Source organism: Capra hircus, chromosome 22 (assembly GCF_001704415.2).
Source record: "Capra hircus breed San Clemente chromosome 22, ASM170441v1, whole genome shotgun sequence".
Taxonomy (NCBI): domain Eukaryota; kingdom Metazoa; phylum Chordata; class Mammalia; order Artiodactyla; family Bovidae; genus Capra; species Capra hircus.
In genome coordinates this window covers 32409992-32437511 of record NC_030829.1, presented here as the reverse complement: position 1 = coordinate 32437511, position 27520 = coordinate 32409992, and the positions used below count along the sequence as shown (strand labels likewise).

Below are 27520 nucleotides of genomic sequence, written 5' to 3'. Positions count from 1 at the left end.
TACATCAGTACAGAACTACTTACTAAATATATTTTAAAAATTTCAGTGACAAAATTAGACAATATATGATTTTATTAATAAATAATGTGAAAGCATCAGTGGTAATGGTTTAAACATTAAATTCTTTTAAACATCCATGTCTTGGCTTTAATGTTGTGCATATTGGCCTCTATGGCACTGAAGGTAAACACATGAAAATATACCCCATTTCCAAGCACAGGTGTTCAGCTATATACCGTTTTCAAATTATCATGGACAAGGTAACTTTTGCAATAATATTCATTTGGACAGCCACAATTAATATTAAATCAAGCAAGAAGTAGGCTATGTTGAACATATGCTCTAGATGTCAGTATTTAATATTATTTAAAACTTAATTTTCTTATTTTTTTAAGGGACATCTTTTTGTATACGTGGGTGCTCAAATGAAAACTGAAGAATGCCTTCTTTGACCATATCCAAATTCTCATACAAGGGGGTATTTGCCTCCTCCTCTAAAAGAAGCAATATATTTGCTCATTAATCTCCCTCCCCAGGCACCGTTTTCCATATTACTAATGAAAATGCTCACAAGCACCAACCCCAAAATTTTGTCTTCAAGGGAAAGGTATAAAGTTAAAAAAGTGGCTCATATTTTAAAAAGTCAAATTCCAGCAACACTAATGCTAAAAATGACATCAATTATATTTCTTAGCATCCACGAAGTATAATATTTTCATGAGTTTTCTACTAAGTGAAGATTTATTTTCCTTAAGAAGTAAAATGAAGTTTGAATAGTACAGTCTGTGGTGTGGTGACATCAGCAACTGCCAGTTCTTGCCCATCAACGAGGCCTAATTCTAAAAAAAAAAAAAAAGCTAAATTAACCCAAGCAAAAAAATAAATCTCAAGAAAAGAGATAACACATTCACAAACTATAGCAAATTATGGTCTAAACAAACATCAAAATCCAGTTCTCTTTAATCAAGGTAATATTATATTTTATTTCACACAGGTTTTTTAACACTCTACTCAAAGAGCAATTAATTCTATTAATGTTTCTTAAGATATAACTAATTAGAATGGTATTACCATTCAAAAGCATTAAGAGTAAATCTAAAACTGGCCTTTATTACTTTTACTGAAAAAAAAAAAAAAAAACAGAAGAAATTGATTAGCATTAGTAAATACGCTCATTTAAAATACCTTTCAATGTCTTGGAGAGATTTGGCCTTGTTCGTTCTTCAATAGAGGTTACTGACTAGAAAACAATAATGTAAAGCACATTAAGTGAAATTAAACTTTTAATGTAATTTTGGGGGGGGGGGGGAACTGAACACTGATCACCTGTAAGTAAAGTGTTCTATTTTTGCCCTCTAATGTGGCTGTGATAGCTGGAGATTTCATCTGCCTAAATTATAAGAAAAAAAAAAAAAGTAAGAATCATATTTCAAAAAAAGCAATTCTAGTTTTTCAAGTTTTAAAATCACAAATCTTTTTCTACAACATAACAAAAGTCCTGAACACTTACAGAGAAGCACTATTGGTTAGATAATCCAAAACCTCCTGCAGTTTAGCTGATGGAGAAAACTGAATGTTTTGAGGAAGCTGGCTGCAAGCTGGGCAGTTTTCCTAGACATAAAACACAAATCATGGTGACACATGTACCAATTACAGTGTATTTATAATGATGAAATAAAAATCAAGTTGTTTTATCATCAGTTGTTTATTTCCTATGGACAAATTTTTATGTTTTAAAACCTGCTTTTCCCAATGGGCCATTTTTCCTAAATTATTTCACCACACAGTATTTATTTCAGGCTGTACTACAAAAGATATACAGTAAGTAGGGCTCTGGAAGTCAGAAAATACTAATGGCGTGGGAAATTTCATTCACATTTCCAACCAGTAATTAATATTTAAAAATCAAAGTATGTATAATCAAAAAAGCTTTCATTAGTATACTACTACTAACCTTTCTCTCTGCTTCAAATGTGTACGTGTACAGTCCATCTACATCGTTGAAAACCAAGTAATTATTAAGGGGAATATATGCACTGTAATGAAAAAAGTGTTCATTTTTATATAACTGAGCCAGATCAAAACACAGACTTACATACATACTAAAAATGAAACTCATTACCTTGTGGCTATTTTAAAAACCTCAGTGGCACACACAGCTAAAGAGGAAAGAAAATAAAGATGCTTTAACTCAATGAAAATTAGACATTTAAACACAGAAGTTAGTTATAAATCAGAACAGATAAAATTACAAAGCTATTGATTACAAAATAAATAGAAAAATACATACAAAAACACTATTATTTTTAAAAACTGAGAATATAACATTTTATGTTTTGTATAATCCAAATGACAAAGTAACATTTTAAAGTAACATTATAAGTTTTCTTCCCTCTTCTTCAGGTTGAGTAGCCTGTTATACTGATTAAAAAGAAATGGCACTAAAATGTCTTATTATAGAGCATTTTATGTATGAAATAATGTAAGACGAGATATATACAAGGTCCAATAGCTTGTCCAGTAGTTTTGGGGGCAGCTTAATTATACTACCATCCACCCAAGAAGATAATCAAATCCCCAGAACACTAGTTTTCTGAGATCATGTAGCTGCAGAAATACCAACTTAGGTACTGAAAATCTGAAGGGAAGGAAATAAAATTAAGTTGTGGCCATTTTTCCTCACCTGCAATGACTGCATTTGTGGAAGCTACTGCAGGAATGATTCGTTTTACTACTCCTAAAAAATATATTAATTAAAATATGGTTATTCCTTTGTTTAATAAGTAGGTATCTTGCATTAGACAATGATTATTATTAAATATCATGCCCATTACTTGATTTTTCAGGCTTTCAGGTCAGAAAATAGACTTAAGTTTAACCATGAAACAATCTTCTTTCACACTCACATTATTCTGTATTAACAGCATGTTCAGAATCCTAAGTTACAGTAGGAAAGATAAGTAAATTCTTCACACTATTTCATATAAAGATGTGACAATAATATACTAATAAATCCTAAAATTTTGGGTGTTTATTTTGCTCCAAAAGTATGAAAATTAAATAAAATTTTACTGAATTTGCATAACATCATGTTAGTCTTATTACTCTGATTTTAAGGAAAATGATGTTGAGAGAAATAAACAACATCCACAGCTATACATCTTGTAAGAGATAGGGGTGATATATGAACCCAGATCTGCCCTAATGTACAGAATTGTCAGGCGAGTGTACGCTTCTCGGTTCTTGTCTCGTCACAACAATGATTTGGAGCATCGGACATTAAAGCCCTTGGCGTGTCACAGCTCTGCGGTATTGAACAAACCATGCCACAGCTCTTAGACAAATCAGTGTTACAGCTCTATTTTATTTAGAAGATAGCAGGAGAATCCATCCTCAAAGAAGAGAAGAGAGTGGAAGAGCACATCAACGCAGGCTGGGGGTAAGAGCGTACACACATGGGAGAGCGAGCGAGCGAGCAAGAGAACATAATCTTAACTGATACAGTATACTATACTATCCTCAGTAAGGTTTGAGTAAAGTATGAGGAGTAAGAGCTAACTAGTTTTTCTTCGTCTATTAGTTTTAGCCATTCTATTCACAAAAATTTAAGACAAACAGAAAAACTGCCCCTAAACACTTTGTTTCACTCTACAATATGGACTATACAAAATATTAAACACAGTTCTCTATTTCTACCCCACTTTTTTCATATTAGTATCCACAGATTGGGAATAAACAAAGCTCCACCTAAAATCATTTTTAAAGTACAAAATAAATATTCTGTAACTACATCTGTACTGTTCATTTTAGAAAACAAAAATTCTGATAAAAGTAGTTATATTATCTTAGACTGTGAGAGAGCCCTGAAAGATGTGTTTCCAAGATTTTAGGTGTTGGTAGGTCAGGCTTTAAAAACTTAAGAAAGGCAAATATCTAAGAAGATGTGAAAGGAAAATAGTTAACGAGCTAGAAAGCTGTTTTAAAAAATTAATTCTGACCATCTGACCATTATGTGCAATTTCAGAAAAGAGGAAATAGGGAGGAGCTAACCTCCTGGCAATTCCTGGAAGCTCTCCAGTGAACCACAAAGAGCAGGATGTAGTGGAAGGAGAAACAGGTTGTCACAAACAGTGAGAAGATGAAGACACACTGTCCAATAAAAGATTCACCCATCTCTTACCCCTCAAAAAATCTGGATTCCACTTCCAATTTGGCTTCTCTACTCTTTGTCAAGGCCCTCAATCATCAAGCTAAGAAATGCACACCAAGCCTTGCTAAAAGGTATGGAAGGATAAATAAAACTACACACAGAAATGAGTTTGCAGTTCCTGATCACGACAAACGGAATTCATTTCTAATTCAAACAATTAGCAAATAAATGTGGATTATATGCCAGATACCATTCTAGGTGCTGTACAGAGAAGCAGTAAAAAAAATTATCTTACAGTGATGGAGGAGTCCATTAGACCATCTCCTTGGGGAGGTAATAATTTGAATAGTAATCTAAACCATGAAAAAGACCCATTCATGCAATGACCTGGGGAAAGTGCAATTGTGTACATGGCAGGGACAAAGGTCCCAAAACAGGGATGAATCAGAGTTCTAAGGATGAAATATTCTTCATATAGGAAAACAAGGCTATCTGAATTCTGAGCAATTATAAAAAGGTAAAATAGTGAATGGTTTATAAGTCATTATCAGTTGGTATGATCAGGAAATTGTTAAGTTAATACCTGAGGGACAGGCAACCAACCCTGAGGGGAATCCAAGGAAGAGTATTCCAGGCATAAGGATCAGGAATTATTAAAGTTCTAAGGTGGGATCCTGCTTGCTGTGCTCCAGGAAGACAAAGCAGGTCAGAACAACAGAACAATGAGTGTACAAATGCAACAAGGAGTGTGTAAGAAGAGAATTTTCAAATGACAGTACTAAAACATCAGGAAATAATTACAGGAGAGAAATGGCAGATTTTCAGAAAGAAAAAGCTCTTTCTGGTGAGCTTAATGATCTTGGACAAAATTCTTGGAAAGGTGAACTATTAGTAGATACACTAAGAAACATTAGTCACTAAAACTGAGTGTTAGGATTGTTACTGAGACAAGTCACAAGACTACCTCATTTAATTACCATGACTAGCTCTGGAGCCAAGGGAAATGTGGAAGATCAGTCTCAACAGAGCATCTGGAAAGGTCTTTCATGACACCCTTGTGAACAAGATAAAGAAACATGAAGTACTCAAGAACATATGGTCAACAGAAGGGAATAAATCTAAAAGGTCCTGACCAGAAGTATGATTCAGTTATCTGTTCTCAGCCACTTTAGTCTTATTAAAATTTTTAAGTATTTGGAAAAGAGATAAAAAGATATCAAAACAAGTGATATGAAGCTAAAAAGAATACGTTAAGTTGGCAGGCATAAAGAACATATTAGGTTGGTGCAAAAGTAACTGGTTTTGCAGTGCTGAAATCTGCCATTTGATGTTGGAATACATTCTAAATAAATGTGATTATGTTATACATCATTTTGATGTACATTTCTCACTTTATGTTTATTTACTAAATGACTTATTACTTGCTGTTTATTTTCTTTTTATTTTAGACTACAGAAATGATGTTAGACAAAAAGCAAATCAGAGCAATTTTCTTATTTGAGTTCAAAATGAGCCATAAAGCAGCGGAGACAACTCACAACATCAACAATACATTTGACCCACGAACTGCTAACGAAGATACAGCGCAGTGGTGGTTCAAGAAGTTCTGCAAGGGCAACAAGAGCTTTGAAGATGAGGAGCATCGTTGCCAACCACTGGAAGTTGACAATGACAATTGAGAGCCATCAACGAAGCGAAGCCTCTTACAACCACACGAGAAATTGCCAAGAACTCAATGTCAATCATTCTACGGTCATTTGGCATTTGAAGCAAACTGGAAAGGTAAAAAGGCTCAATAAGTGGGTGCCTCAAGAACTAACTGGAAATCAAAAATACCATCATTTTGAAGCATCATCTTATTCTACACAACAATGAACCATTTCTCAATGGGATTGTGATGTACAACAAAAAGTGGATTTTATACAACCAGTGATGATCAACTCAGTGGCTGAACTGAGAGGACGCTCCAAAGCCCTTTCCAAAGCTAAACTCACACCAAAATAAAGTCACGGTCACTACTGGGGGTCTGCTGCCCATCTGATCCACTACAGCTTTCTGAATCCCAGTGAAACCATTACTGAGACGTATACTCAGCAAATCAATGAGATGCACCGAAAACTGCAACATCTATAGCCAGCATTGGTCAACAGAAAGGGCCCAATTTTTCTCCAAGACATTCGACTACACATCATATAACCAACACTTCAAAAGTTGAACTAACTGGGGTACAAAGTTTCACCACATCTGCCATATTCACCTGATCTCTCGCCAACTGACTAACACTTCTTCAAGCATCTCGACAACTTTCTGCAGGGAAAATGCTTCCACAACCAGCAGGCGGCAGAAAATGCTTTCCAAGCAATTGTCAAATCCCAAAACACAGATTTTTATGCTATAGGAATAAACAAACTTATTTTTCATTAGCAAAAATGTGTTGATTAATAATGGTTCCTACTTTGATTAATAAGGATGTGTTCAAGCCTAGTTATAATGATTTAAAATTCAGTTCAAAACTGTAATTACATTTGCACCAACCTAATACACATATATACAGAACAGCAGGATGAGTTTAAGAATAAACTTAAAAGGACCTATACCTGAATATAAAGAAAGAAAAAAAATGCCATCCCCCAAAAACTGCCAAATCTATAACAGTGGGATGTGGCTTAGCAATTGCATATGTGAAAAAAACTTCCAGATTTTAGCAGACAGTAACCTAAAGGAATCAAAAGTAGAGCATCAATGTAAACCACAAACAATACAAAACCCTGGCCTCCTCTAAGACTGCATCAGTGCTCAGAAGCATATCCTAAGACTCATCCTAGAGCACTGCATTCTCACCTGGATAGTTCAGAGAAGTATGGATAACTGAAATATGGTTAGAAGAAAACAGCATGATAGGAATTTGAGTCATGGAAACATGTTGATGGGTTAAAGGAACTAGCAAGGTTGATGGGAGTGATAACAATCTGGAGGGTTCAATATGTTAAGGGCTATTACTTGAAAGAGAATTAAATTTACATATGGCATAAGCATATGGCATACTCTGGGACAATATCCAGCCCACACGAAAAAGATGGAGATTTTTCTTCAATACAGAGAAGAACTGTCTTAACAATACTGTCCAAATGTGAAATGACTGCTCCAGAAACAGATCAACTGCTCTTCAGCAAAAGATAAAGTGAATGAATGGCTTGCCCTGGATGACTCAGGGACTCCTCCCAGCCTAAGTAAATAAGATTCAATGATTAAATTCCTCCAAGTTAAAAACTGCTATGGATTCTTGTAAACTCAGTTTCCTTCTAACAAATTTTGGGCAGCTGGAAACTGTTATTTCCAGAGCACCTTTACTGAATAGCAAAGGGACAGTACCATCTGAAATCACTTATCAATTATTTCGCCCAAAGCATCATATCCTCTGAAAAAGGGACCATCTTAAGATCGTTATTAATGAAAATTCACTAACTTACCTTGAGTGAGTCTATATGTAACACCTCTAATATTATATTGTGATGCTCTTTCCAGGGCTTTTTGGAAAATCCACTGAATATGATCAGGGTCATCACCATCTAATGGAACCCCTTCTGTCAGGAAAGGGGGGAAAAAAAGAACAGAAGACAAACACATGTACACATAAATCAACTTATTTTTAAAGTAAATGTCCAAATAAATAATATAGACAAGTATCTTATGTAATTCTGAATTAGGAAATTAGGTTTATTACCTCCAAAAGGCTGCTCCTTAGGCCACTGCAATATCCTGACATACTCAATACAGTGTTCTGGTAGCCTGGGCATAGACGCAATGGTGCACATGGGAAAATTAACCTAAAAACACAGTTTGCCTTTTTTAGTGGATTTTAAATAAATTATTTTAAAATGCAACTTCTAGTTATGATCTAGTTTGCAAATTTTCTTATAATTCACATTAGCCTTCCCCTTACAGAAACAAAATATTTAATACTATTAAGAATGCTTCTGAAATTAACATAGCTGATCTAAGTCACTTCACTTAGGTTGATCTCCCTAAAAAAATAGGTTTGCCCTACACTTAAAAAAATATATAAAGTTAAGCTTTGTTAGAACATGGGAAGAATAGGAGTGAATAAATTCTCAAATATGAGTACTCTATTATGTTTAAGATTTAAATCTGAAGATATAAAATTAACCAAATCAATTTCAAATAAAAACTAATAAATTTATAAATCAGAATTCTAAATGCCCTTTCATGTGGAAATGCAGATTAAAGAGCCTCATCATTGGAAATATTCTCATCTCTGGTGTCTTTATATCCCTGAAACACAGGCAAAAACCAAACAAAACAGATTACAGCTCCATCCCACATATAACTTTCTAACTGATCCCTTGATCCTTACTCTCCAAATAAAAAACTAACAGAAATGAATTATAAGAATAGAACAGTATCAAAATGATATTGAGTCTATGTATGTGTGTGCTCAGTTGCTCAATCGTGTTAAATTCTTGCAACCCCACGGACTAAAGCCCACCAGGTTCCTCTGTCCATGGGGTTTTTCTGGCAATACTGAAGTAGGTTGCCATTTCTTTCTCCAGACCAAGGGATGGAACACAAGCCTCCTGCACTGCATGCAGATTCTTTACCGCTGAGCCATCAGGGAAGATACATTATGTCTGTATCTTTCCTTAAATAGAGCAAAATTTCGTATTTCAACATCGTTCTTAGCATGCCTTTTTGCAGATGCACACCGGCTGCGACGGATTGCGCAGAAGCATGGCCGAGAGGAGCTACCCCTCGCCCAAGGTCAGGGGCGGCAACCAAGTGCCAGGTTGCATCGGCACAGGAGCAGCCAAGAGGAGCTACTCCATGTCTGAGGTCAGGGGCAGCGGCCAAGAGGAGCTACCCTATGTCCGAGGTCAGGGGCGGCGGCCGAGATGAGCTACCCCACATCCGAGGTCAGGCGCAGTGGCCAAGATGGGCTACCCCACGTCCGAGGTCAGGGGCAGCGGCCAAGAGGAGCTACCCCACATCTGAGGTCAGGGGCGGCGGCCAAGACAAGCTACACCCGACCCTAAATCAGGGGTTACACTTTGCTGGAGCAGCTGTGAAGAGATACCCCATGTCCAAGGTAAGAGAAACCCAAGTAAGATGGTAGGTGTTGCGAGAGGGCATCAGAGGGCAGACACACTGAAAACAAAATCCCAGAAAACTAGCCAGTCTGATCACATGGACCACAGCTTTGTCTAACTTGATGAAACTAAGTCATGTCATGTGGGGCCACCCAAGATGGACGGGTCATGGTGGAGAGGTCTGACAGAATGTGGTCCACTGGAGAAGGGAATGGCAAACCACTTCAGTATTCTTGCCTTGAGAACCCCATGAACAGTATGAAAAGGCAAAATGATAGGATACTGAAAGGGGAACTCCCCCGGCTGGTAGGTGCCCAATATGCTACTGGAGATCAGGGAGAAATAACTCCAGAAAGAATGAAGGGACGGAGCCAAAGCAAAAACAATACCCAGCAAGGTCCGATGCTATAGAGAGCAATATTGCTTAGGAACCTGGAATGTCAGGTCCGTGAATCAAGGCAAACTGGAAGTGGTCAAACAGGAGATGGCAAGAGTGAACATCGACATTCTAGGAATCAGCGAACTAAAATGGACTGGAATGGGTGAATTTAACTCAGATGACCATTATATCTACTACTGTGGGCAGGAATCCCTTAGAAGAAATGGAATAGCCATAATGGTCAACAACAGAGTCCAAAATGCAGTACTTGGATGCAAGCTCAAAAAGGACAGAATGATTTCTGTTCGTTTAAGAAGCTGAAGTTGAACAGTTCTATGAAGACCTACAAGATCTTTTAGAACTAACACCCAAAAAAGATGTCCTTTTCATGATAGCGCACTGGAATGCAAAAGCAGGAAGTCAAGAAACACCTGAAGTAACAGGCAGATTTGGCCTTGGAGTACAGAATGAAGCAGGGCAAAGGTTAATAGAGTTTTGCCAAGAGAATGCACTGGTCATAGCAAACACTCTCTTCCAACAACACAAGAGAAGACTCTACACATGGACATCACCATATGGTCAACACCAAAATCAGACTGATTATATTCTTTGCAGCCAAAGATGGAGAAGCTCTATAGAGTCAGCAAAACAAGACTGGGAGCTGACTGTGGCTCAGATCATGAACTCCTTATTACCAAATTCAGACTCAAATTGAAGAAAGTGGGGAAAACCACTAGACCATTCAGGTATGACCTAAACCAAATCCCTTACGATTTACACAGTGGAAGTGAGAAATAGATTTGAGGGGTTAGATCTGATAGACAGAGTGCCTAATGAACTATGGATGAAGGTTCGTGACACTGTACAGGAGACAGGGATCAAGACCATCCCCATGGAAAAGAAATGCAAAAAAGCAAAATGGCTGTCTGAGGAGGCCTTACAAATGGCTGTGAAAAAAAGAGAAGTAAAAAGCAAAGGAGAAAAGGAAAGATATAAGCATCTGAATGCAGAGTTCCAAAGAACAGCAAGGAGAGATAAGAAAGCCTTCTTCAGCGATCAATGCAAAGAAATAGAGGAAAACAACAGAATGGGAAAGACTAGAGATCTCTTTAAGAAAATTAGAGATACCAAGGGAACATTTCATGAAAAGATGGGCTTGATAAAGGACAGAAATGGTATGGACCTAACAGAAGCAGAAGGTATTAAGAAGAGGTGGCAAGAATACATGGAAGAACTGTACATAAAAGATCTTCACAACCAAGATAATCAGTATCGTGTGATCACTCACCTAGAGCCAGACATCCTAGAATGTGAAGTCAAGTGGGCCTTAGGAAGCATCACTACAAACAAAGCTAGTGGAGGTGACGGAATTTCAGTTGATCTATTTCAAATCCTGAAAGATGATGCTGTGAAAGTGTTGCACTCAATATGCCAGCAAATTTGAAAAACTCAGCAGTGGCTATAGGACTGGCAAAGGTCAGTTTTCATTCCAATCCCAAAGAAAGGCAATGCCAAAGAATGCTCAAACTACTGCCCAATTGCACTCATCTCACACGCTAATAAAGTAATGCTCAAAATTCTCCAAGCCAGGCTTCAGCAGTATGTGTACCATGAACCGTGATTCATGTGGTAGCAAAGAGTCAAGACAGGACTGAGCCACTGAACTGAACTGAATCCTAATTAAAAATCAAAAATATTGACTAATCTTAATAATGCAACCCTTATTTCACCCCAAGATACTATCAAACAGATGCAGGTGCTTTTGTGATTACCTGTGGTGGATATAGTTCCAGCGTGCATTCAATACAAGCAGTCATTCCAGGCAGAATCACTCGGGCATTTCCTTTAAAACCTTCTGTCCCCCCATCTATCAAAGGGACAATGGAGCTTGGATCTAATACACCATCTTCATAATTTAGAAGAGATATCTAGGAAAATTGTTTCAAGGGTTTAAAAGGAGAGGGGATAAGAATTCAAAACAGGAGAATGCTTTCAACAATTCTAAAAGTCAATCACATTACTGAATACAAATACACCAAATCAAGGGATTACATTAGTAGCAATTTACATCCAAACCTGCAAATTAATGACTGGCAATAAACGATGAACTACATCTATTACTGAAAATTGAATAAACTTTGATTTTTCAAAAATATGAGGCAAAGTCTCATTTTTAGTATGTTAAGAGCAGCAGGAAGAACTTCAGAGAACTGTAAAAACACTGAGTCTTTACCAGCATGCCATTTATCCATCTTCTGGCTATGATGGAGTCCAGTCCACATACAATTATATGAAATTCTACAAGAAAAAAAATGCAAGTTGAGTTTTTTAAAATGCTGCCACACAAAATGATTCACAATTTCTAAGAAACAAAAAACATTTTTCATCATAAAATAAATATACAGCTTCCAATCCTTGAGTAATCCTTACTCAAAACAGTATATAAAAATGCAGCTAATGGTGCCAACTAAGAATTTAAAAACAGTTTGCCATCCTTTCAGTCAGTCAACAATATTCCTGAAAACCCAACACCAAGAAATGAAAGGAAATAAGAAATAGTAATCAAATAGCTAGCAATCTGTAAATAGCAACTAAAAAATATAAAAATTTAGTGAGAATTGAATTCAAGTGGAAAACTTACGTCGATAGAAAGTGTCGTTAAAATCCTGAATCTTGTTGAAATGTCTGAATATAAGTAAAGGAACTTAAGCTGCTAAATTTTTAATTGTAAGATGAATTCAACAATGCCACAGGATCAAATTATAAATGTATATTTAAAACAAGACTTAAGCCATCAGTGTTCAAAGCAATGGAATTCAAGGAATCTGATAAAATGAAAACAATCCTACCTCTTAAGAAAACTGTTTTCTAAACACTCCTCCCCTAATGACATAGAATAGTTTCTCTCATCCCCAAGCTTTCATATCAGTATAATTGTATGTCTGTTATACTTTCTACTCTGCTGCAATTCTTATGTAAAACCATAAACTCTGGGAAAATAGAATGTGTGTCTTCAACCATCAGCATTGGGCAGAGAGGCAATAAAAATTTGTTTAGTGAAGGGAACAGATATGCTATAGTTCCCACTTACAAAGGGGATTCTAGGAGTTAACATACTGCACAAATTAATACACTGTGCTGCTGCTGCTAAGTCGCTTCAGTTGTGTCCGACTCTATGCGACCCCACAGACGGCAGCCCACCAGGCTCCCCCATCCCTGGGATTCTCCAGGCAAGAAACTGGAGTGGCTTGCCATTTCCTTCTCCAACGCATGAAAGTGGAAAGTGAAAGTGAAGTCCTCAGTCCTGTCCAACTCTTGCGACCCCATGGACTGCAGCCTACCAGGCCCCTCCATCCATGGGACTTTCCAGGCAAGAGTACTGGAGTGGGGTGCCTACACCTTTACAGTTTTATATGTCAGACATAGGAAATTTTTTAAAAAAGTTACTGCAAAACTAATTTTTAGACAACACAAACATTTCCAATAGTTTTTTCAGGTGCTAATGATTTGTTATCGATTTTTTTCCCCTTGTTGGAGGGAAGGCTGAATTTTCTTCCTTTCTCACTAAACTCAGTTCTTCAAGTCTCTCTCTTTCTACCCAACCTGCACCATATAAGCAGGCTTTCCTCAGCCTGGAGGGTGCCAAAAGAACGCCATTCAAAACTGGCTGAACAGCATACGTATGCAAAAAAAGCATTTTTTAAAATTTTTTCTAATGGAGCAATTTCATTTAGTAACACATAAATTACACTCCCCTAAAACAAATCATCCATTGCAGGCTTTAAAAACCAAAATGGAAAAGAGGGACAATACATAGTATGTGTGCTCTAGATTTTATTATTATTATTCTGGCCTACAAATAAATATGTTCAATTCTAGCCCTCACCCACCAAGACCCCTATTCCTTTTGAATACCAGGCAAACGAGAGGTATAAGCTGCAGCTAGAAAACAAAAGTCAAAAGAGAACCAGAGCAAACATTAGCGGAACAAAAACAGGAGACCCAGGAGCCAGACCAAGAAATGCTACCTCCTGGATTTCTACAAAATACCCAAAGTTCCCCAGATCTAAACAAGAGAGAGAGACAAAAGAGTCTACACACTCTTTCCCTCTTCTCCCTATAAGGACATGTATTTGCATGTTTAAACTTTTTATTTTTGCCAAGAGAGTACACAGTGTCCCATATTTCTTTCACACAATTTCCCCTAAGGGTTACATCATATATAAACCACAGAACCATATCAAAATTACAAATGTGACACTGGTACAATGTGTGTGTTAAGTTCTGCCATTTAAATACATGTAGATCAGTGTAACTACAATTAAGATGCACAACTCTTACAGCGCCACAAACATCTCCCTCCTGCGACCCCTTTACAGTCACATCTATCCCCTCCAACATGCCAAATCCCTGGCCATCACTGATGTGCTCTCCATTTCTGCAGTTTTAGTATCTGAAGGTTATATGCAATCATTCAGTATATGATATTTAGAGACTGGCACTTTTCATTCAGCATAATGTTCTTGATATCCATCCAAGCTGTACCTCATTAGTTAGTTTTTTACTGCTCAGTATTATTGTACTGAGTACAATAATTGTATATTGTATACACAGTATAACTGTAATACAGGTTAACAATTCACCTATTGACGGATGTTTGAGTTGTCGCCAGTTTTTGGCTACTTGCAAACAAAGCTACGAACATTGGAGGATAAGTTTTTATACAGATGGTAAATGTCCAGGAATGAAACTGCTGAGTTGTATGCAAAGTATATATTCAAATTAAAAAAAAAAAAACAGCCAAACTATTTTCCAGATGACTATCATTTTACACTTCCAGTTTTCCTATATCTTTGCAAACATTCATTACTATTTTTATGTCAGCTATCCATGTAGTAATCTCATTGTGATCATAACCTGGATCTCCCTTAAAGCTAGTGATACTGAGTATCTTATCATGAGCTTTTTACTATTTTCTTTAGTGAAATATCCCTTCATATTTTTGGTCCATTTTCTAACTGCTTTTTACTGTTATGAGAGTTTCTCATATATTCTTGATGAATCCTTTGTCAGATACCTACTTCATAAGTATTTCCCAATGTGTAGCTTATCTTGTCATCCTAACAAGATCCTTCACAGAGCAAAAATTTTTAATTTTGATGACATTCAATTTACCTTTTTTTTTACTTTTATGGATTATTCTTTTGATGTGGTCTACAGATTTTTATCAAACCCTACATCCCAAAGCTATTTCTCCTATGTTATCTTCCAAAGTTCTACAGGTTTACATTTTATACTTAACCTACGATCTATCTTGAGCTTATTTTTGTAATTTTGAGTTTTGAGATGCATTTTTTTTTTTTTTTGCTACCACAATTTAATGAAGAGATGGTCCTTCCTAGAGTGAATTGTTTTGTACCTCTGTCAAGTATAAATTGGCTATACTTCCATGTGGTTTTTTCTGGTTTCTCTATTCTGTCCTGCTGGTCTGTGTCTATACTCTCTCCTTGGCAACACCACAGTCTTGATTATTGTACTTAGATAATAACTCTTGAAATTGGCCAGTGATTCCCAACTTTATTCTTTCACAGTATTGTCTTAGGTAATCCTTAACTCTATACATTTTAGAATAATCCTATTTGGAGCAACAGAAAAGTTTGCAGGAATTTTGATAGAAACTTGTATACAAATTGTACACAAATCTGGGGCTAAGTAACATCTTTACTATGATGAATCATCCAGTCCTTGAACGCTATCATTTCATTATTTAGATTGCTTTTGATTTCTTTCATTTGCATTTTGCAATATTCAGCATACAAGACCATACTTATTTTGTTAGGTTTACACCTAAGTATTTCTCCTTTTTTTGAGTGGTTATAAATGGCACTGTAGTTTAAATTTCAGTTTCCATGTGTTCACTGCTAGTATACAGAAATACAAACGATTTTTGTATGTCGACTTTTGTATCTTGTGGTATTTCCAACATAACAAATCCCATTTCCTAAGTTTCTATAAAATACTAAAAGTTCCCTGGACCTAAAAGTATGGGAATCAACAACGTATGAATAGTCCTTTTTTAAAACATGTTTCTTATAAAAATATATTTATTCTGACACACCTTCCATTTGTCTAATAATATACTGACTCTTTACTTTGCCTGCTATGATAAGGCGATACAAAGATTACCAGTATCCAGCCTACAAACTTAAGAGTCTAGTCAAGGACATATGCAATTGAAACTTAAAGACAATAGGCAAATAAATGAAGGTATTTGCTACCTAAGCTTAATTTAGGGCAAAAAACATTTTATATAACCTTAAAAAGAAAAGATTGAGAGGACATTAAACAAAGTGTTACCAAAAGGTATGTCAGTAATAAGCTTACTGCTGCTGCTTATTTTTTTTGCCTATCTGTATTCTCTGTGTTAAACATCTCTTGTATAATAATAAATATAATAAGCTTCAAATAGTTAAGTATTGAGTAACTTATTTGTCAAAAGGATACGGAACTACATTGCAATTAGGAATTCTGTCATTTAGAAATTCTGCAGCAACTTCGGCCTTAGGTCTTCCAACATCTTTAGGCCTACAGAAAAAATTATATTTAAATTATCATTCATGATATAAATCTAGATTATATACATAATCTACTTTCACACATAAAAATATCCACAGTGAATTTATCTAGAGGCTATTTAGAAGGAATATTTTTACCTAAGTATTTCTGATGAATGAGTCATTCAACACTAAATGTAAACCCTTGTTGATATTCCAAATTAAGTATTTTTAAGTACTAACAAGTCTAATTAAGTATTTAAGTGAAAATAAGTTTTTTAAGGTAAAGTGTAACAATAGCATGTTGCCCAGACACTTCTCAACATTGTATTTCCTAACATAAAAAATTATCCCAGATTCAGAGATTTCCATGTCTTTGCCCTGAATCCCAAAACTTCAAGGCATTACTATGCAGGTCCTGGCAGAAAAAAAATCAAGGGATCCTAGGGATGCGAGAATGTTCATATACCCCCTTTTTTCCATGTGTGCTAATTAACTAGTAAATGCTGTATCCCATAAGTAGCTGTAACTATGTTTTTTGAAGGAATAATTCCAAAGGCAGTATCTAGAATTGCAAATGTTACCACTATCTTCAAGAAGGTAATAATAAAAGACTTCAAAAGGTTACTCCTAGATAATAACCAGAGTTACAGACAGGAAAGGACATGAGTTCTCTCTTATCTCAGTATGAACGATATTTTTCTTTCCTAATATTTTCTCATTCTCGTCATGGGAATAAATCACTCCCTCAGGTATACATAATAAGCGCTTCATTACTACTTTTTCACAACATGATTTTTGGTTATATATATATAGGTCTATCATACCTACCAGACTATGAACAACTGGAAGAAAGTTACCATACTCTTATCTCTTTGTACTCCTTCCTAGCTAAGCACAGAGTAAACATTAGAAAAATAAATGAAAATTAAAGTCACTGTGTGCATTAGAAATCATATTTTATTTAAAATTGGAATTTTTAACATGTATATGTATGGCTGAGTCCCTTGGCTATTCACCTGAAACTACTACAACACTGTTAATCAGCTATACTCCAACACAAAATGTTTCTGGTGCTAAATAAATAAAATGCTAAAAATAAATAAAATAGGAATTTTAAAAAATGCTTTAACAGGTCAAATTTCTTCTCTCCAATAAGGCAGAATGCTTTTTGACTCAAAACTTTTGGTAAGAGTTTTATTCTTTATCCAAACTTGTAATTACAAGAGACTCTAGCACAAGTCAACGAACTTGATTTCAGTATTGCATCCACCCACCCTGGACAGAACTCTTTAGGTATACAGAGTAGATAAAATAGTTTCAAGAATCTTTCAGACTGTGTATTATATGTGCTTTCATAATTGATCCCAAAAAAAGAATTCTAAGATGGTTTCTGTGGGAACTGCTACTTTACCATCCCAGAATTAGGGGATTCAATTGCTCCTCCGAAAAACTGTACTTTGAGTAAAATGGTCTTTCATACACATCATCCTTGCAAGAATGGCACTGTTATACAACAACAACACATCATCCTCACAAGGTATCTTGGCCTAATTACTTAACCTGGAAAGCAAGAACCTATCGTGGGGTTTGCTCTGAGATTAAATTAAGTAGTATAGATAAAGAGCTCAGAAAGTACTTAATATATCCTAAAGAAAGAAAGAAAGTGAAGTCACTCAGACTTCAGACTCTTTGCGACCCCATGGATAGTAGCCTGCACCAAGCTCCTCCGTCCATGGGATTTTTAAGGCAAGAGTACTGGAGTGGGTTGCCATTTCCTTCTCCAGGGAATCTTCCCAAACCAGGGATCCAACCCAGGTCTCCCACATTGTAGACAGACGCTTTACCGTCTGAGCCACCAGGTAAATCCAATATATCCTAAGCACTTCACAAACCTTCATTGTCACTATGATCTTCAATCATTATTTCAGCTCTGTATTAAAGGGCATAGCTTATTGTCAATAACCAATCAATTTGGTGGTGTCATTTCAAGAGCAGTCCTACACTAAATATTTGTCAGACTGGAAAGGGCCCACAAACTTTTTCTATCAAGAGAAGAGAAATGTCAAGGGCTGAAAAAATATACAAAGAAAACCTTAAAAGTTAAATGTAGGGTTCACCCTACAATTACAATACTTCATTAACTTGACTTAGTTTAACCCATCCTTCAACCTGTTTAAGATCTTTCCTAAAGTTAATTTTATCTTTTCTGCTACCTAACCTCATCCTGCATCCTAAGACTATTTGAGCACCTTTTGTCAGTACTCTATGATCACTACAGAGAGAGAAAAAAGTCCTTATCTCTGTGCTGTTCTTAGTTGCTCAGTCATGTCTGACTCTGCGATTCCATGGACTGTAGCCCACCAGGCTCCTCAATCCATGGAGATTCTCCAGGCAAGAATACTGGAGTGGGTTGCCAGGCTTTCCTCCAGGGGATCTTTCCAACCCAGAGATTGAACCCAGGTCTCCCACATTGCAGGCAGATTCTTTACCATCTGAGCCACCAGGGAAGCCCATCCGTATAATTCTTTGAGTAGCAAATACACAGTTATCTAAGCCATTCAAGTCCCTAAACACTACATAGTATTATTCATTAATGAACTTTTCCTCAGATCTGCATGTAAGGACTACTTCTAGTATTTAAAGTTACTCCACATAAGCTGCTCTTAGATGTTTACTGCATTTCACTTACACCTAAGGTAATTACCCCTCTCTGTTCCATTTCACTTGCTCCTGGGTTTTTTCTCCTTAACTCACCATCTTATTTCACCTTCTATTAAAAGTTCAAACTGTGTCATAACTTCACTGCCCGAGAGTCACCACTGAAGTCTTGGCTCATAAGTCCCTACCAATGTATCTCACTAGGGCATAATATATATTTATTGTTCTTTTATGAAATCAACAGGAGGAAAAGAGTGGAACTCGGTGTCTTCAAGGCACAATCATCCCCAAAGATCACATTTACCTTTTGGACATTTCTTTAAAATCAACAAAAACATATATTTGTTTACAGAACTATTTTTGCCAGAATGCCCAAAATTTTCCTGCAAAATTTACCTAAGACAGGAGTGACAGTTCTTAACAAAATTAGCAATAACCTCTCAGCAGTTTTTTATTAAACTGAAAATGTACTCAAATTCGAATGATCACCACAATTTTAAAATAGGATATTAAAACTCACCTAAATAAAAATTGCCTATTCAGATTGGAAACATCTATAGTGTCCATGTCTATAACGTGAATCTGTCTAAAACCAGACAAGGCCTGTGAGAATAAAAGAAAAAAAATATCTAATTAAGCAAAAGGTTCATCACATTTGAAATTTTAAAATTTCTTTTCAATGGTCTTAAATCTACCAGTTCTCAGTAATAAGTTCTGCACAATTGTATTCAATGGTTAAAGAGTCATACAAGGTATATAAAACTCAAGGTTCTTGTAAAGGTCAAAAAAGGATAGGTACTCAGTTTTCAATAATCCATAACCCAAAGAGAATAACTCAAAATTTCTATGGTTGTTTCATAATCCCATAAACACATCTGTTAAAGTTTGTTTTGCTGCTGCTGCTAGACATTTTAATTTTACTGTTCTTACTACTTAACTATAGTTGCTATTCTTTTCTAAAATACTGTTGAAAGTAATTCCTACAAGCTTTATACTAATATAAGCATGCTGCCAATCAGAAATACCTATAAGATTATAAACATACACACACACATATATATATACACACATCCTGGACATGTAAAAGAAATACCTTAAAAGCAAAGTCAAGAGCAAGCAATCAAAGAGCTTGAGAAAAGCCACAAAACTCGTGTGTTTCAATGATAATGCCACATAGTTTAACAGTACAAGGTGTTCAAACTTACTAGCAAATTAATGAAAAAAAAAAAGGGTCTCAGGACTCAATTGTGCGTCTCTGGTTATGGTCAGCTTACTTAGGTAATCAAATTGAATCACTTGGTAATAATTTCACCATTGTTCTGCCCTCTTTATAGTAAGAGTTGTCCATACTTTCATTCTCAAATTCCTCTCTTGCACTTGCTATAAACAAGCTTTCACTCCACTGAAAACTACACTTGTCAGTCACCAGTGACCTCCCATCACCAACTCTTACTCTCTCTGACATGACCCATCTCAAGTATTTGGCAGGGTATATGGATCAATGCCCCTCCTTGAAACACTTTCTTCACCTAGTCACCTCACTCACAAGAATCTGAACACTTTTTAAAAATTGGTTTCCCATTCGCTACTCGCTCAAGAGTTTTCCTCCTCATTTACTGGCCAGAATTTGGGGCGCCCTCGCACTTATTAGTTGTGGTTACTTACAGCGATTTCAGACCATCTTGGAAGGTAAAACATCGTCTAACAGATATTAATATCTGAAATTTAACATTTTCCAAAACCAAAGCCAATCACCCTTGCTGACCCAAACCAGCCAATCTGTTCTTTACCCAGCCCACCTCACTTCAGCAAAAGCCAACTCCATCTTTCCAGCTGCTCACAGCAAAAACCTTATGTCAGCCTTGACTCCTCTTATGTCCCACACCAATCCACCAGCAAATCCTACTGATTTCATCTTCAAAACATCCATAATCCAACCTCCTCTCACCACCTCCAGTACTACTACCCTCTTTTAAGGGACTACCTATCACCTCTTGCCTAGGTGACTTCAACAACCTTCAAACCAGCCTCTCAGCTTCCTCGTCTGTTCTTCCTCTTGCCTTTTCTTAATATATCAGCCACAGCGATCCAGGTTAAAGTTGTATGGCGTCAACTCACAGACTTAAACCTCTTCCAATGACTTCCTGACTAAGAGTAAAAGGCAAAGTTCTTACAGCAGCACCTCAAGCCTTTTGCAACTCTCACTCCAAGCTCATTTTGTTATCTCATCCTCCTAGAAAATGCCCCTCTTCCTCACTTCTGCTTTAGCTACAATGACCTCCGTGTCCTCCTGGAACATAACAGTTATGTTCCCACTTCACAGCTTTTGCACCAGATACTCCCTCTGCTTAGAATGTTCTTGCTCACCTTTTTGCCCAAATAGCACCTTTTTGTGAACCCTTTCCCCTCCTGCCAGGCTATCTATATTCCATCCTTCCTTTCTCCATAGCATTTAAGCATTTATTACCATCTGACATACAACATAGTTCACGTGTCTTTTCCTTCCACTAAAACAAAAGCCCTCAACATACAAACACCTGTTTTGTTCAAGGCTGTATCTTTAGCATATAAAACTGTACCTGGTATATAGAGAAAGAGGTTTAATAAATATTTGCTCTATCAATAATATTAATGTCATATCCTTTATTTTAGAATGAGCCTTTGGGGGCTTACGATCAATTCAAAAAATATGCATGCATATCTCTTTTGTTATTTATGTGTGAAACAAGCAAAGTAACAAGTGGTAAAATTGAAAACCCAGTTTTCTTCCATGTAAGAGATTATTACAATGCACTGAACAACCAGCCACTTCTGAAGTTGCTTGATGACTATTCCTCAGATCTAACCTCTAATTACTTTACATTTTAAACTGGTATCTATCACGTTTGCAATAACAGCTTTGAAATGGAAAAAGCTAACTATTTAGGAGATTTGTGCATAACAATGCCTATGAAAACCACAGCCTACCTTTCCCAAATCCTTTGGTTCTTGTGCTGCAAGGGTATTTGTATCTAATAAAGTACTGTCATTTTGGCATCCTGCTGCTGCTGCTGCTAAATCACATCAGTCGTGTCCGACTGTGCGACCCCATAGACGGCAGCCTACCAGGCTCCCCCGTCCCTGGGATTCTCCAGGTAAGAACACTGGAGTGGGTTGCCATTTCCTTCTCGAATGCATGAAAGTGAAAAGTGAAAGTGAAGTCACTCAGTCGTGTCCGACTCTTAGCGACCCCATGGACTGCAGCCTACCAGGCTCCTCTGTCCATGGGATTTTCCAGGCAAGCGTACTGGAGTGGGGTGCCACTGCCTTCTCCATCCTATCACAGGGCAAATCATGTGTGTGTGTGTGTGTGTGTGTCTCTCTCACAGGGCACATCGTGTGTGTGTGTGTCTCTCTCACAGGGCACATCGTGTGTGTGTGTGTGTGTGTGTGTGTGTCTCTCTCTCTCACACAGGCACATCGTGTGTGTGTGTGTGTGTGTGTGTCTCTCTCTCACAGGGCACATGGTGTGTGTGTGCGTGTGTCTCTTCTCACAGAGCACATCGTGTGTGTGTCTCTCTCTCTCACAGGGCACATCATATGTATGTGTGTGTCTCTCACAGGGCACATCGTGTGTGTGTGTGTGTCCACGTGCACTTAGTCATGTCCAACTCTGTGTGATCCCATGGAATGTAGTGTAGTCCACCAGATTCCTCTGTCCATGGAATTTTCCAGGCAAAATACTAGAGTGGGTTGCCATTTCCTTCTCCAGGGAATCTTCCCAACCCAGGGATCAAACCTGCATCTCCTGCATTTCCTACACTGACCAGCAGAGTCTTTACCACTGTACCATCTGGTAAGCCCTATATGATACATACAGCTATTTATTTTGTGTGAATACTTCAAATCCACTACAGACATACATCATGATGACTTGCAATGCCCACAGAACCAAACACTAAGTACCAGGAAGTGTATTAAGTTTTTGCAGTCTCACTAGGAGTGACGTTAGTGTTTCCTAGCAAAAGTAATGTGATTATTTATATTTAAACTTAGGTCCCAAGGCTGACTATTTAGATCCTTCATCTAGCTGTTACTTGCTTCATTTTCTAAGGAGTATGCTCTACCGTTTTCACTTTTCCACATACTAATCAGAAGGCAAGCATACAACAGCTCCAAATCAATTCTTCCCCTAACCATTTTTGTTAAATAAACTGATAAAATCTTATAAAGATCTACTTTGTAGTTATCAGAAGTCAATGAAACTAATTAAGTCACAAATTATGGATTCCATCCAGTACACAGGAATAGCTTCACTAAATAGTACCCTCTTGAGATGATGTTCTTTTAAAACAGACTGACCAAAAAAGAAAAAAAAGGTTTAGCTCTCCCATACTTTATGGGTCTATTACCATATGGTTATCAAAAAAAAATTACTGTATGATTAGATCATGTAATGACACAATGGTTCAGTGAAATACTTGACTAAAAATTGATGGCCTGGATTAGATTCCAGACACACCACCATAATCCAGAAAAAACCTGTCACTAAACATCCCTGAACCTGTGTCTTACTCTATATAAAATGAGATAGAGTCCTATTCACCTAAGTGGATTATTTTGAGGGACATACAAAATAATAAATACTTTGAAATTACATGTGAAATATGAATTAACAGTTTTGCTATTTACTTCTCTGAATTAAAGAGCACTTTGCAAGAGGAAGCACAAAAATCTGCTGGATAAAAAGAAGAGAAGAAAGGAGAAATAAAAATGTCTATCAATCATTACTTTATAGCCAAGGACTTTAGAGTTTAAAAAGTTAAGTTACATCATCATTTTAATTACTATCTGGAATTTGACCTGCTAAACTTATTTAACAAAGGCTCAAGAGAAACAGTTAACAATCATAATGAAGAAATGACAGAAAAGGAAAAAGGTTTAATTATTACAGAGAAGGAAAGTACACATTTTATATATATATTACCAGGTTTTTCAGGAGCTCACATCCTAAGCCGCCAGCTCCAATGACTAGAACTTTACATGTATCTAACAAAAACTGGAGAGACTGTAAAGAACGAAAGGCATATTAAAATCTAGTTGATAAAAACCATAAGTACCATCAATAAACCAATAAACCATAAAAGAGTTTCTGTTTCCATGAAAAATGCAACTGAAGATAAAGAGCAGCCTTTGAAACTAACAAATTATTTAAATTTATGAACAAGGTAGAACCAGAAACTGTATAACCCTAATGATTTCTGAGAGTTCCAACTTCAATGTTGCTAAATTGAGTTTTATTGGTTGAAATGAAAATGCTACTATTTCTAACAAGAAAAAATATGCTTAGTTTAGAGTTGTCTCTTTTTTTAACTTTGAAAGGAGAGCATCAAACTCAATTATTTAATTGACTTCTTAAAAATAGAAAAGTGTAAAAATCATAAGGACTGAAGATCAAGCACTGCACAAACTGTTTAGAGGTCTTTTAAAAAAAAAGGGTAAGAACAGTAACAGCTGCTTTTCCATACAGTTGGTTACACTTACAAAACAGGAGATGGAAGAAAAAACAAATAAAACTCTTATTTTTTGCCTATCAGCAGAAATATGATTTGAAACCACCACTTAACACAAGAATCTTAAATTATTAGCTCCCTGCCTCAACCCGGCAAAAAAAGAAAATCAGAAGCATGAGAAAATATGCTGGATTATCCAAAGAAATACAGAAGACTGTCAATTTTGTCCAAGATTACTCAGATAAAATGAGTCAAACCTAAAACTGCACCTTATCTTCAGGAGCAGCACAATACTTCTATTTCAAAACATATGTCTTCATCAACATAAAAAGAGATAAAAAATTTACTGTAAAGGAATATTTCCCATCCCATAATAAAAAAAAGTTGTTTCTAGTTGAACATTTGCTTTAAGTCAGACGCTACTAGTTTCAAATTCTATTCCTCTATGATACTGCAGTCACATACTTTTTATACTTTTTAACAGGCAATTAATTATATTGAATTCTAAGTAATTACTTATAAATTAATTATATTCAATTCCAAAACTAATTATATTAATTTCTAAGTAAAGATACTCACTTCAAATAAACTTCAAAATTTAAGCAAGCACATCTGTATCTCTATGAAAGTTAAATTTTTCATAGCAGGGATTAAAACGGTGTGTCTCAAAAGTAATTTTAAACTGGAATTTTAAATGAAGTATAACATAATTTTAAGTGAGGTTATGAAGTCATTTTACTCTTGAAAATTAACATATTACATTTGAAAAATGTGAAAATAACTCAAATATTCAAATAAAATCAGTTGCAAATATTCTATTTACTATTTCAAGATAACTTACACAATTCTATTAGTATTTTTATTATAAGAGTAAATTAAAAAGGAAGCATCTTATTATATTTGCAACATAAAACTATTAGAGGAGTTATTTAAAAATAAACATTTCTCACTTCAGTGCTCGGTTCGAAATCAGGGTGTGTGAAGGGTCCAGATCGCTCGAGGAACTTCTTTACATGGTTCCAGCGACCTTCCCAGTCTCCAGTGTCCCCACACCCACCATCAACAGCCATTCTGCACAGAACACAGTAAATTCAGCTGCAAAGATCAGTATGAAAAAGCCACACCTACAACTAATATGGTTTTCCCAAATGAAAAGGTAACCACACCAAATCTGCTCAAATACAAAGGGTAATAATTCAATGTAGTTACGCTTATGCTTTTATTGTCTTTTCTTGCTATTATATAGTTTATATAAAGTTAAGAACAGATTGAGGAAATAATCAGTAAGTTTCTGGGTTCCTAAAATAACCTAAAATCAAACTTGGGATACTGATCTATCAGCGAGAAATGGGCTTTCTAAACATTTGGAACTTACTGAACACTGCAAACTGCCCAATCTATTCTATAAACAGCCTTGGAACAGAAAATATAAGCTACAAGAAAAAACAAAAATCAAAAAAATCCCTCCACTTCCAGAATCCTAATGCTTGACATCTAACATAACTCATGTGTCATTTCCAAGTTTGAAAAGTATAACTTATTTCTGATGAGAGAAACATCATATTTTTCCTCTGGGGTTCTAATTTTCAAAAAAGAATCTCTTACGACTATAAGGTGGCTTCTATTGCCACTAAACACAAGCAAAGTTTTAGGTTAGAATTATGTCACAGGTAGGCAATACCATCTATAAACCTTTTAGAACATACAATCCAGTAAGGAGGGACTCCACTAACAAAACATGTTTTCTATTCTTTGCAAGACTCATGTTTCCTTGTAACTATTTTTAATTTTCAAATTTCCTACGACCCCACAATTTCAAACATATTTAGTAATATCCAATTTTTACAAAACGGACCAAGTATTGCCTAGCAATAAAGATTACAGGGTTTGACGTCACAGCTGGATTTGGTTCCACAATTAATAGCATTGTGACCTTCAGCAGATCACTAGACAGCCATAAACCTCATCTGTAGCTTGTCTGTAGCTACTTAACATCAGAATGATAGAGATAATCCACATAGAGGCCTTAGTACAATACGTGGTATATAGTAAACATTCAAATCGTAGCTGTCATTTTAAGCAAAAGTGGAATGAAATGAAAGGTGGGAAGAAATGTGAAACTTAACTTGTTCCAAGTCCTCTCGCGATTGAAATTCAACTTTCTTAGATACCTAAGGCCCTGCTACTGAGGACTGCCACAGAAATGACTAACTCACCACGCCCACTGTAAGAGCACTTTCTTCCCGTCCCAAGTAAGGAGGAAGAAAAAATAGGTGATGCTGCCCGGGGTGTAACACACTTCGTTTAAACCTGTCTCACTAGCACAAAACTAGGCATCTGATATGAAATCAGGTGTGTAATACATGGAGAATATAAGCTCTCTGGAGGCAACACTCTCCTTTCAGAGCCAATGATTTTGCAAAAATGACTGAAGTGCTTAGTACGATACCAGACTTAAAGTTCTCATCAAAAGTTTGCAATTAATACTATTGTCTCCGTGTTTCCGAAAGGCCAAAAAAAGGCCCATCGTCCGTTTCATGTGTTTTGGTAAGACTCCCTTCTGACAAAGTCTCGGCTCTGACAATCTGGGATGGAGGAAGAGGGGCGCAAGGGTCCTTCCGCAAGACCTTTCGGTCAGGCACCCCGGCGGGCCGGCGCGGAACCTGAGCGCGGTACCCGGGCCCAGCGCCCGCCCGAGACAGAGACCGGGAGGGCCCGCCGGGCCCCTGGGGCTGCGGGTGGGGGTCGGGGGATGAGGCCGCGCGGCCTGCGCTCCGGGTGCCCCCCCTCCCAGCCCCCCGGGCCCGCTGCGGCTGGTCCCCTAGGCCTGGGGTGAAGGGAGGCGGGGGCCCCCGGAGAGGGCCCCGGCCTCCCGGCAGCACTAACTTCTCAGCCAGCAGCTCCTCTATTCTCCTTCTTTTCTTCTCCCTAAAAGAAAGAGAGAATAAAAGAAGGGTCAGCATCACGCTACACATTGGGCGCCGCGAGGGGATGGGGGGCGAGGGGACGGGGCGGAGGGTGGGAGGACCCCGGGTGGAGGCGGCGACCGCCCACCGCCGCGCTCTCTCACAACCCAGCCCGGCCCGGGGCGCCTGCAGAGCCCGGGTACTTACGGCTCCTCGCCATCCGCCATATTGTTCTCCGCCTCTTCCCAGGCACCCCCACGGTGGGAGGAGCGA

General features: G+C 37.1%; 1 protein-coding gene across 3 annotated transcripts; it reads right to left on the bottom strand.

The window, feature by feature from the left end:
- UBA3 (ubiquitin like modifier activating enzyme 3) lies at positions 55-27520 on the bottom strand. 3 transcript variants are annotated; one of them, XM_018067209.1, is made up of 18 exons: positions 27455-27512; positions 27228-27269; positions 25292-25412; positions 23816-23896; positions 19370-19452; positions 16139-16219; positions 12276-12319; positions 11868-11932; positions 11407-11562; positions 7875-7977; positions 7621-7734; positions 2684-2737; positions 2123-2159; positions 1955-2036; positions 1511-1611; positions 1327-1390; positions 1186-1240; positions 55-839 (listed from the first exon to the last, which is right to left on the bottom strand). In XM_018067209.1, exons 1-18 carry the CDS (start codon positions 27472-27474, stop codon positions 751-753), a joined length of 1392 nt encoding a protein of 463 aa, XP_017922698.1. In that variant the 5' UTR covers positions 27475-27512; the 3' UTR covers positions 55-750. The 3 variants fall into 3 exon arrangements, with proteins under 3 accessions (XP_017922698.1, XP_017922699.1, XP_017922700.1); XM_018067210.1 differs by having other exon boundaries at positions 7621-7731; XM_018067211.1 differs by lacking the exon at positions 27228-27269 and having other exon boundaries at positions 59-839; positions 27455-27520.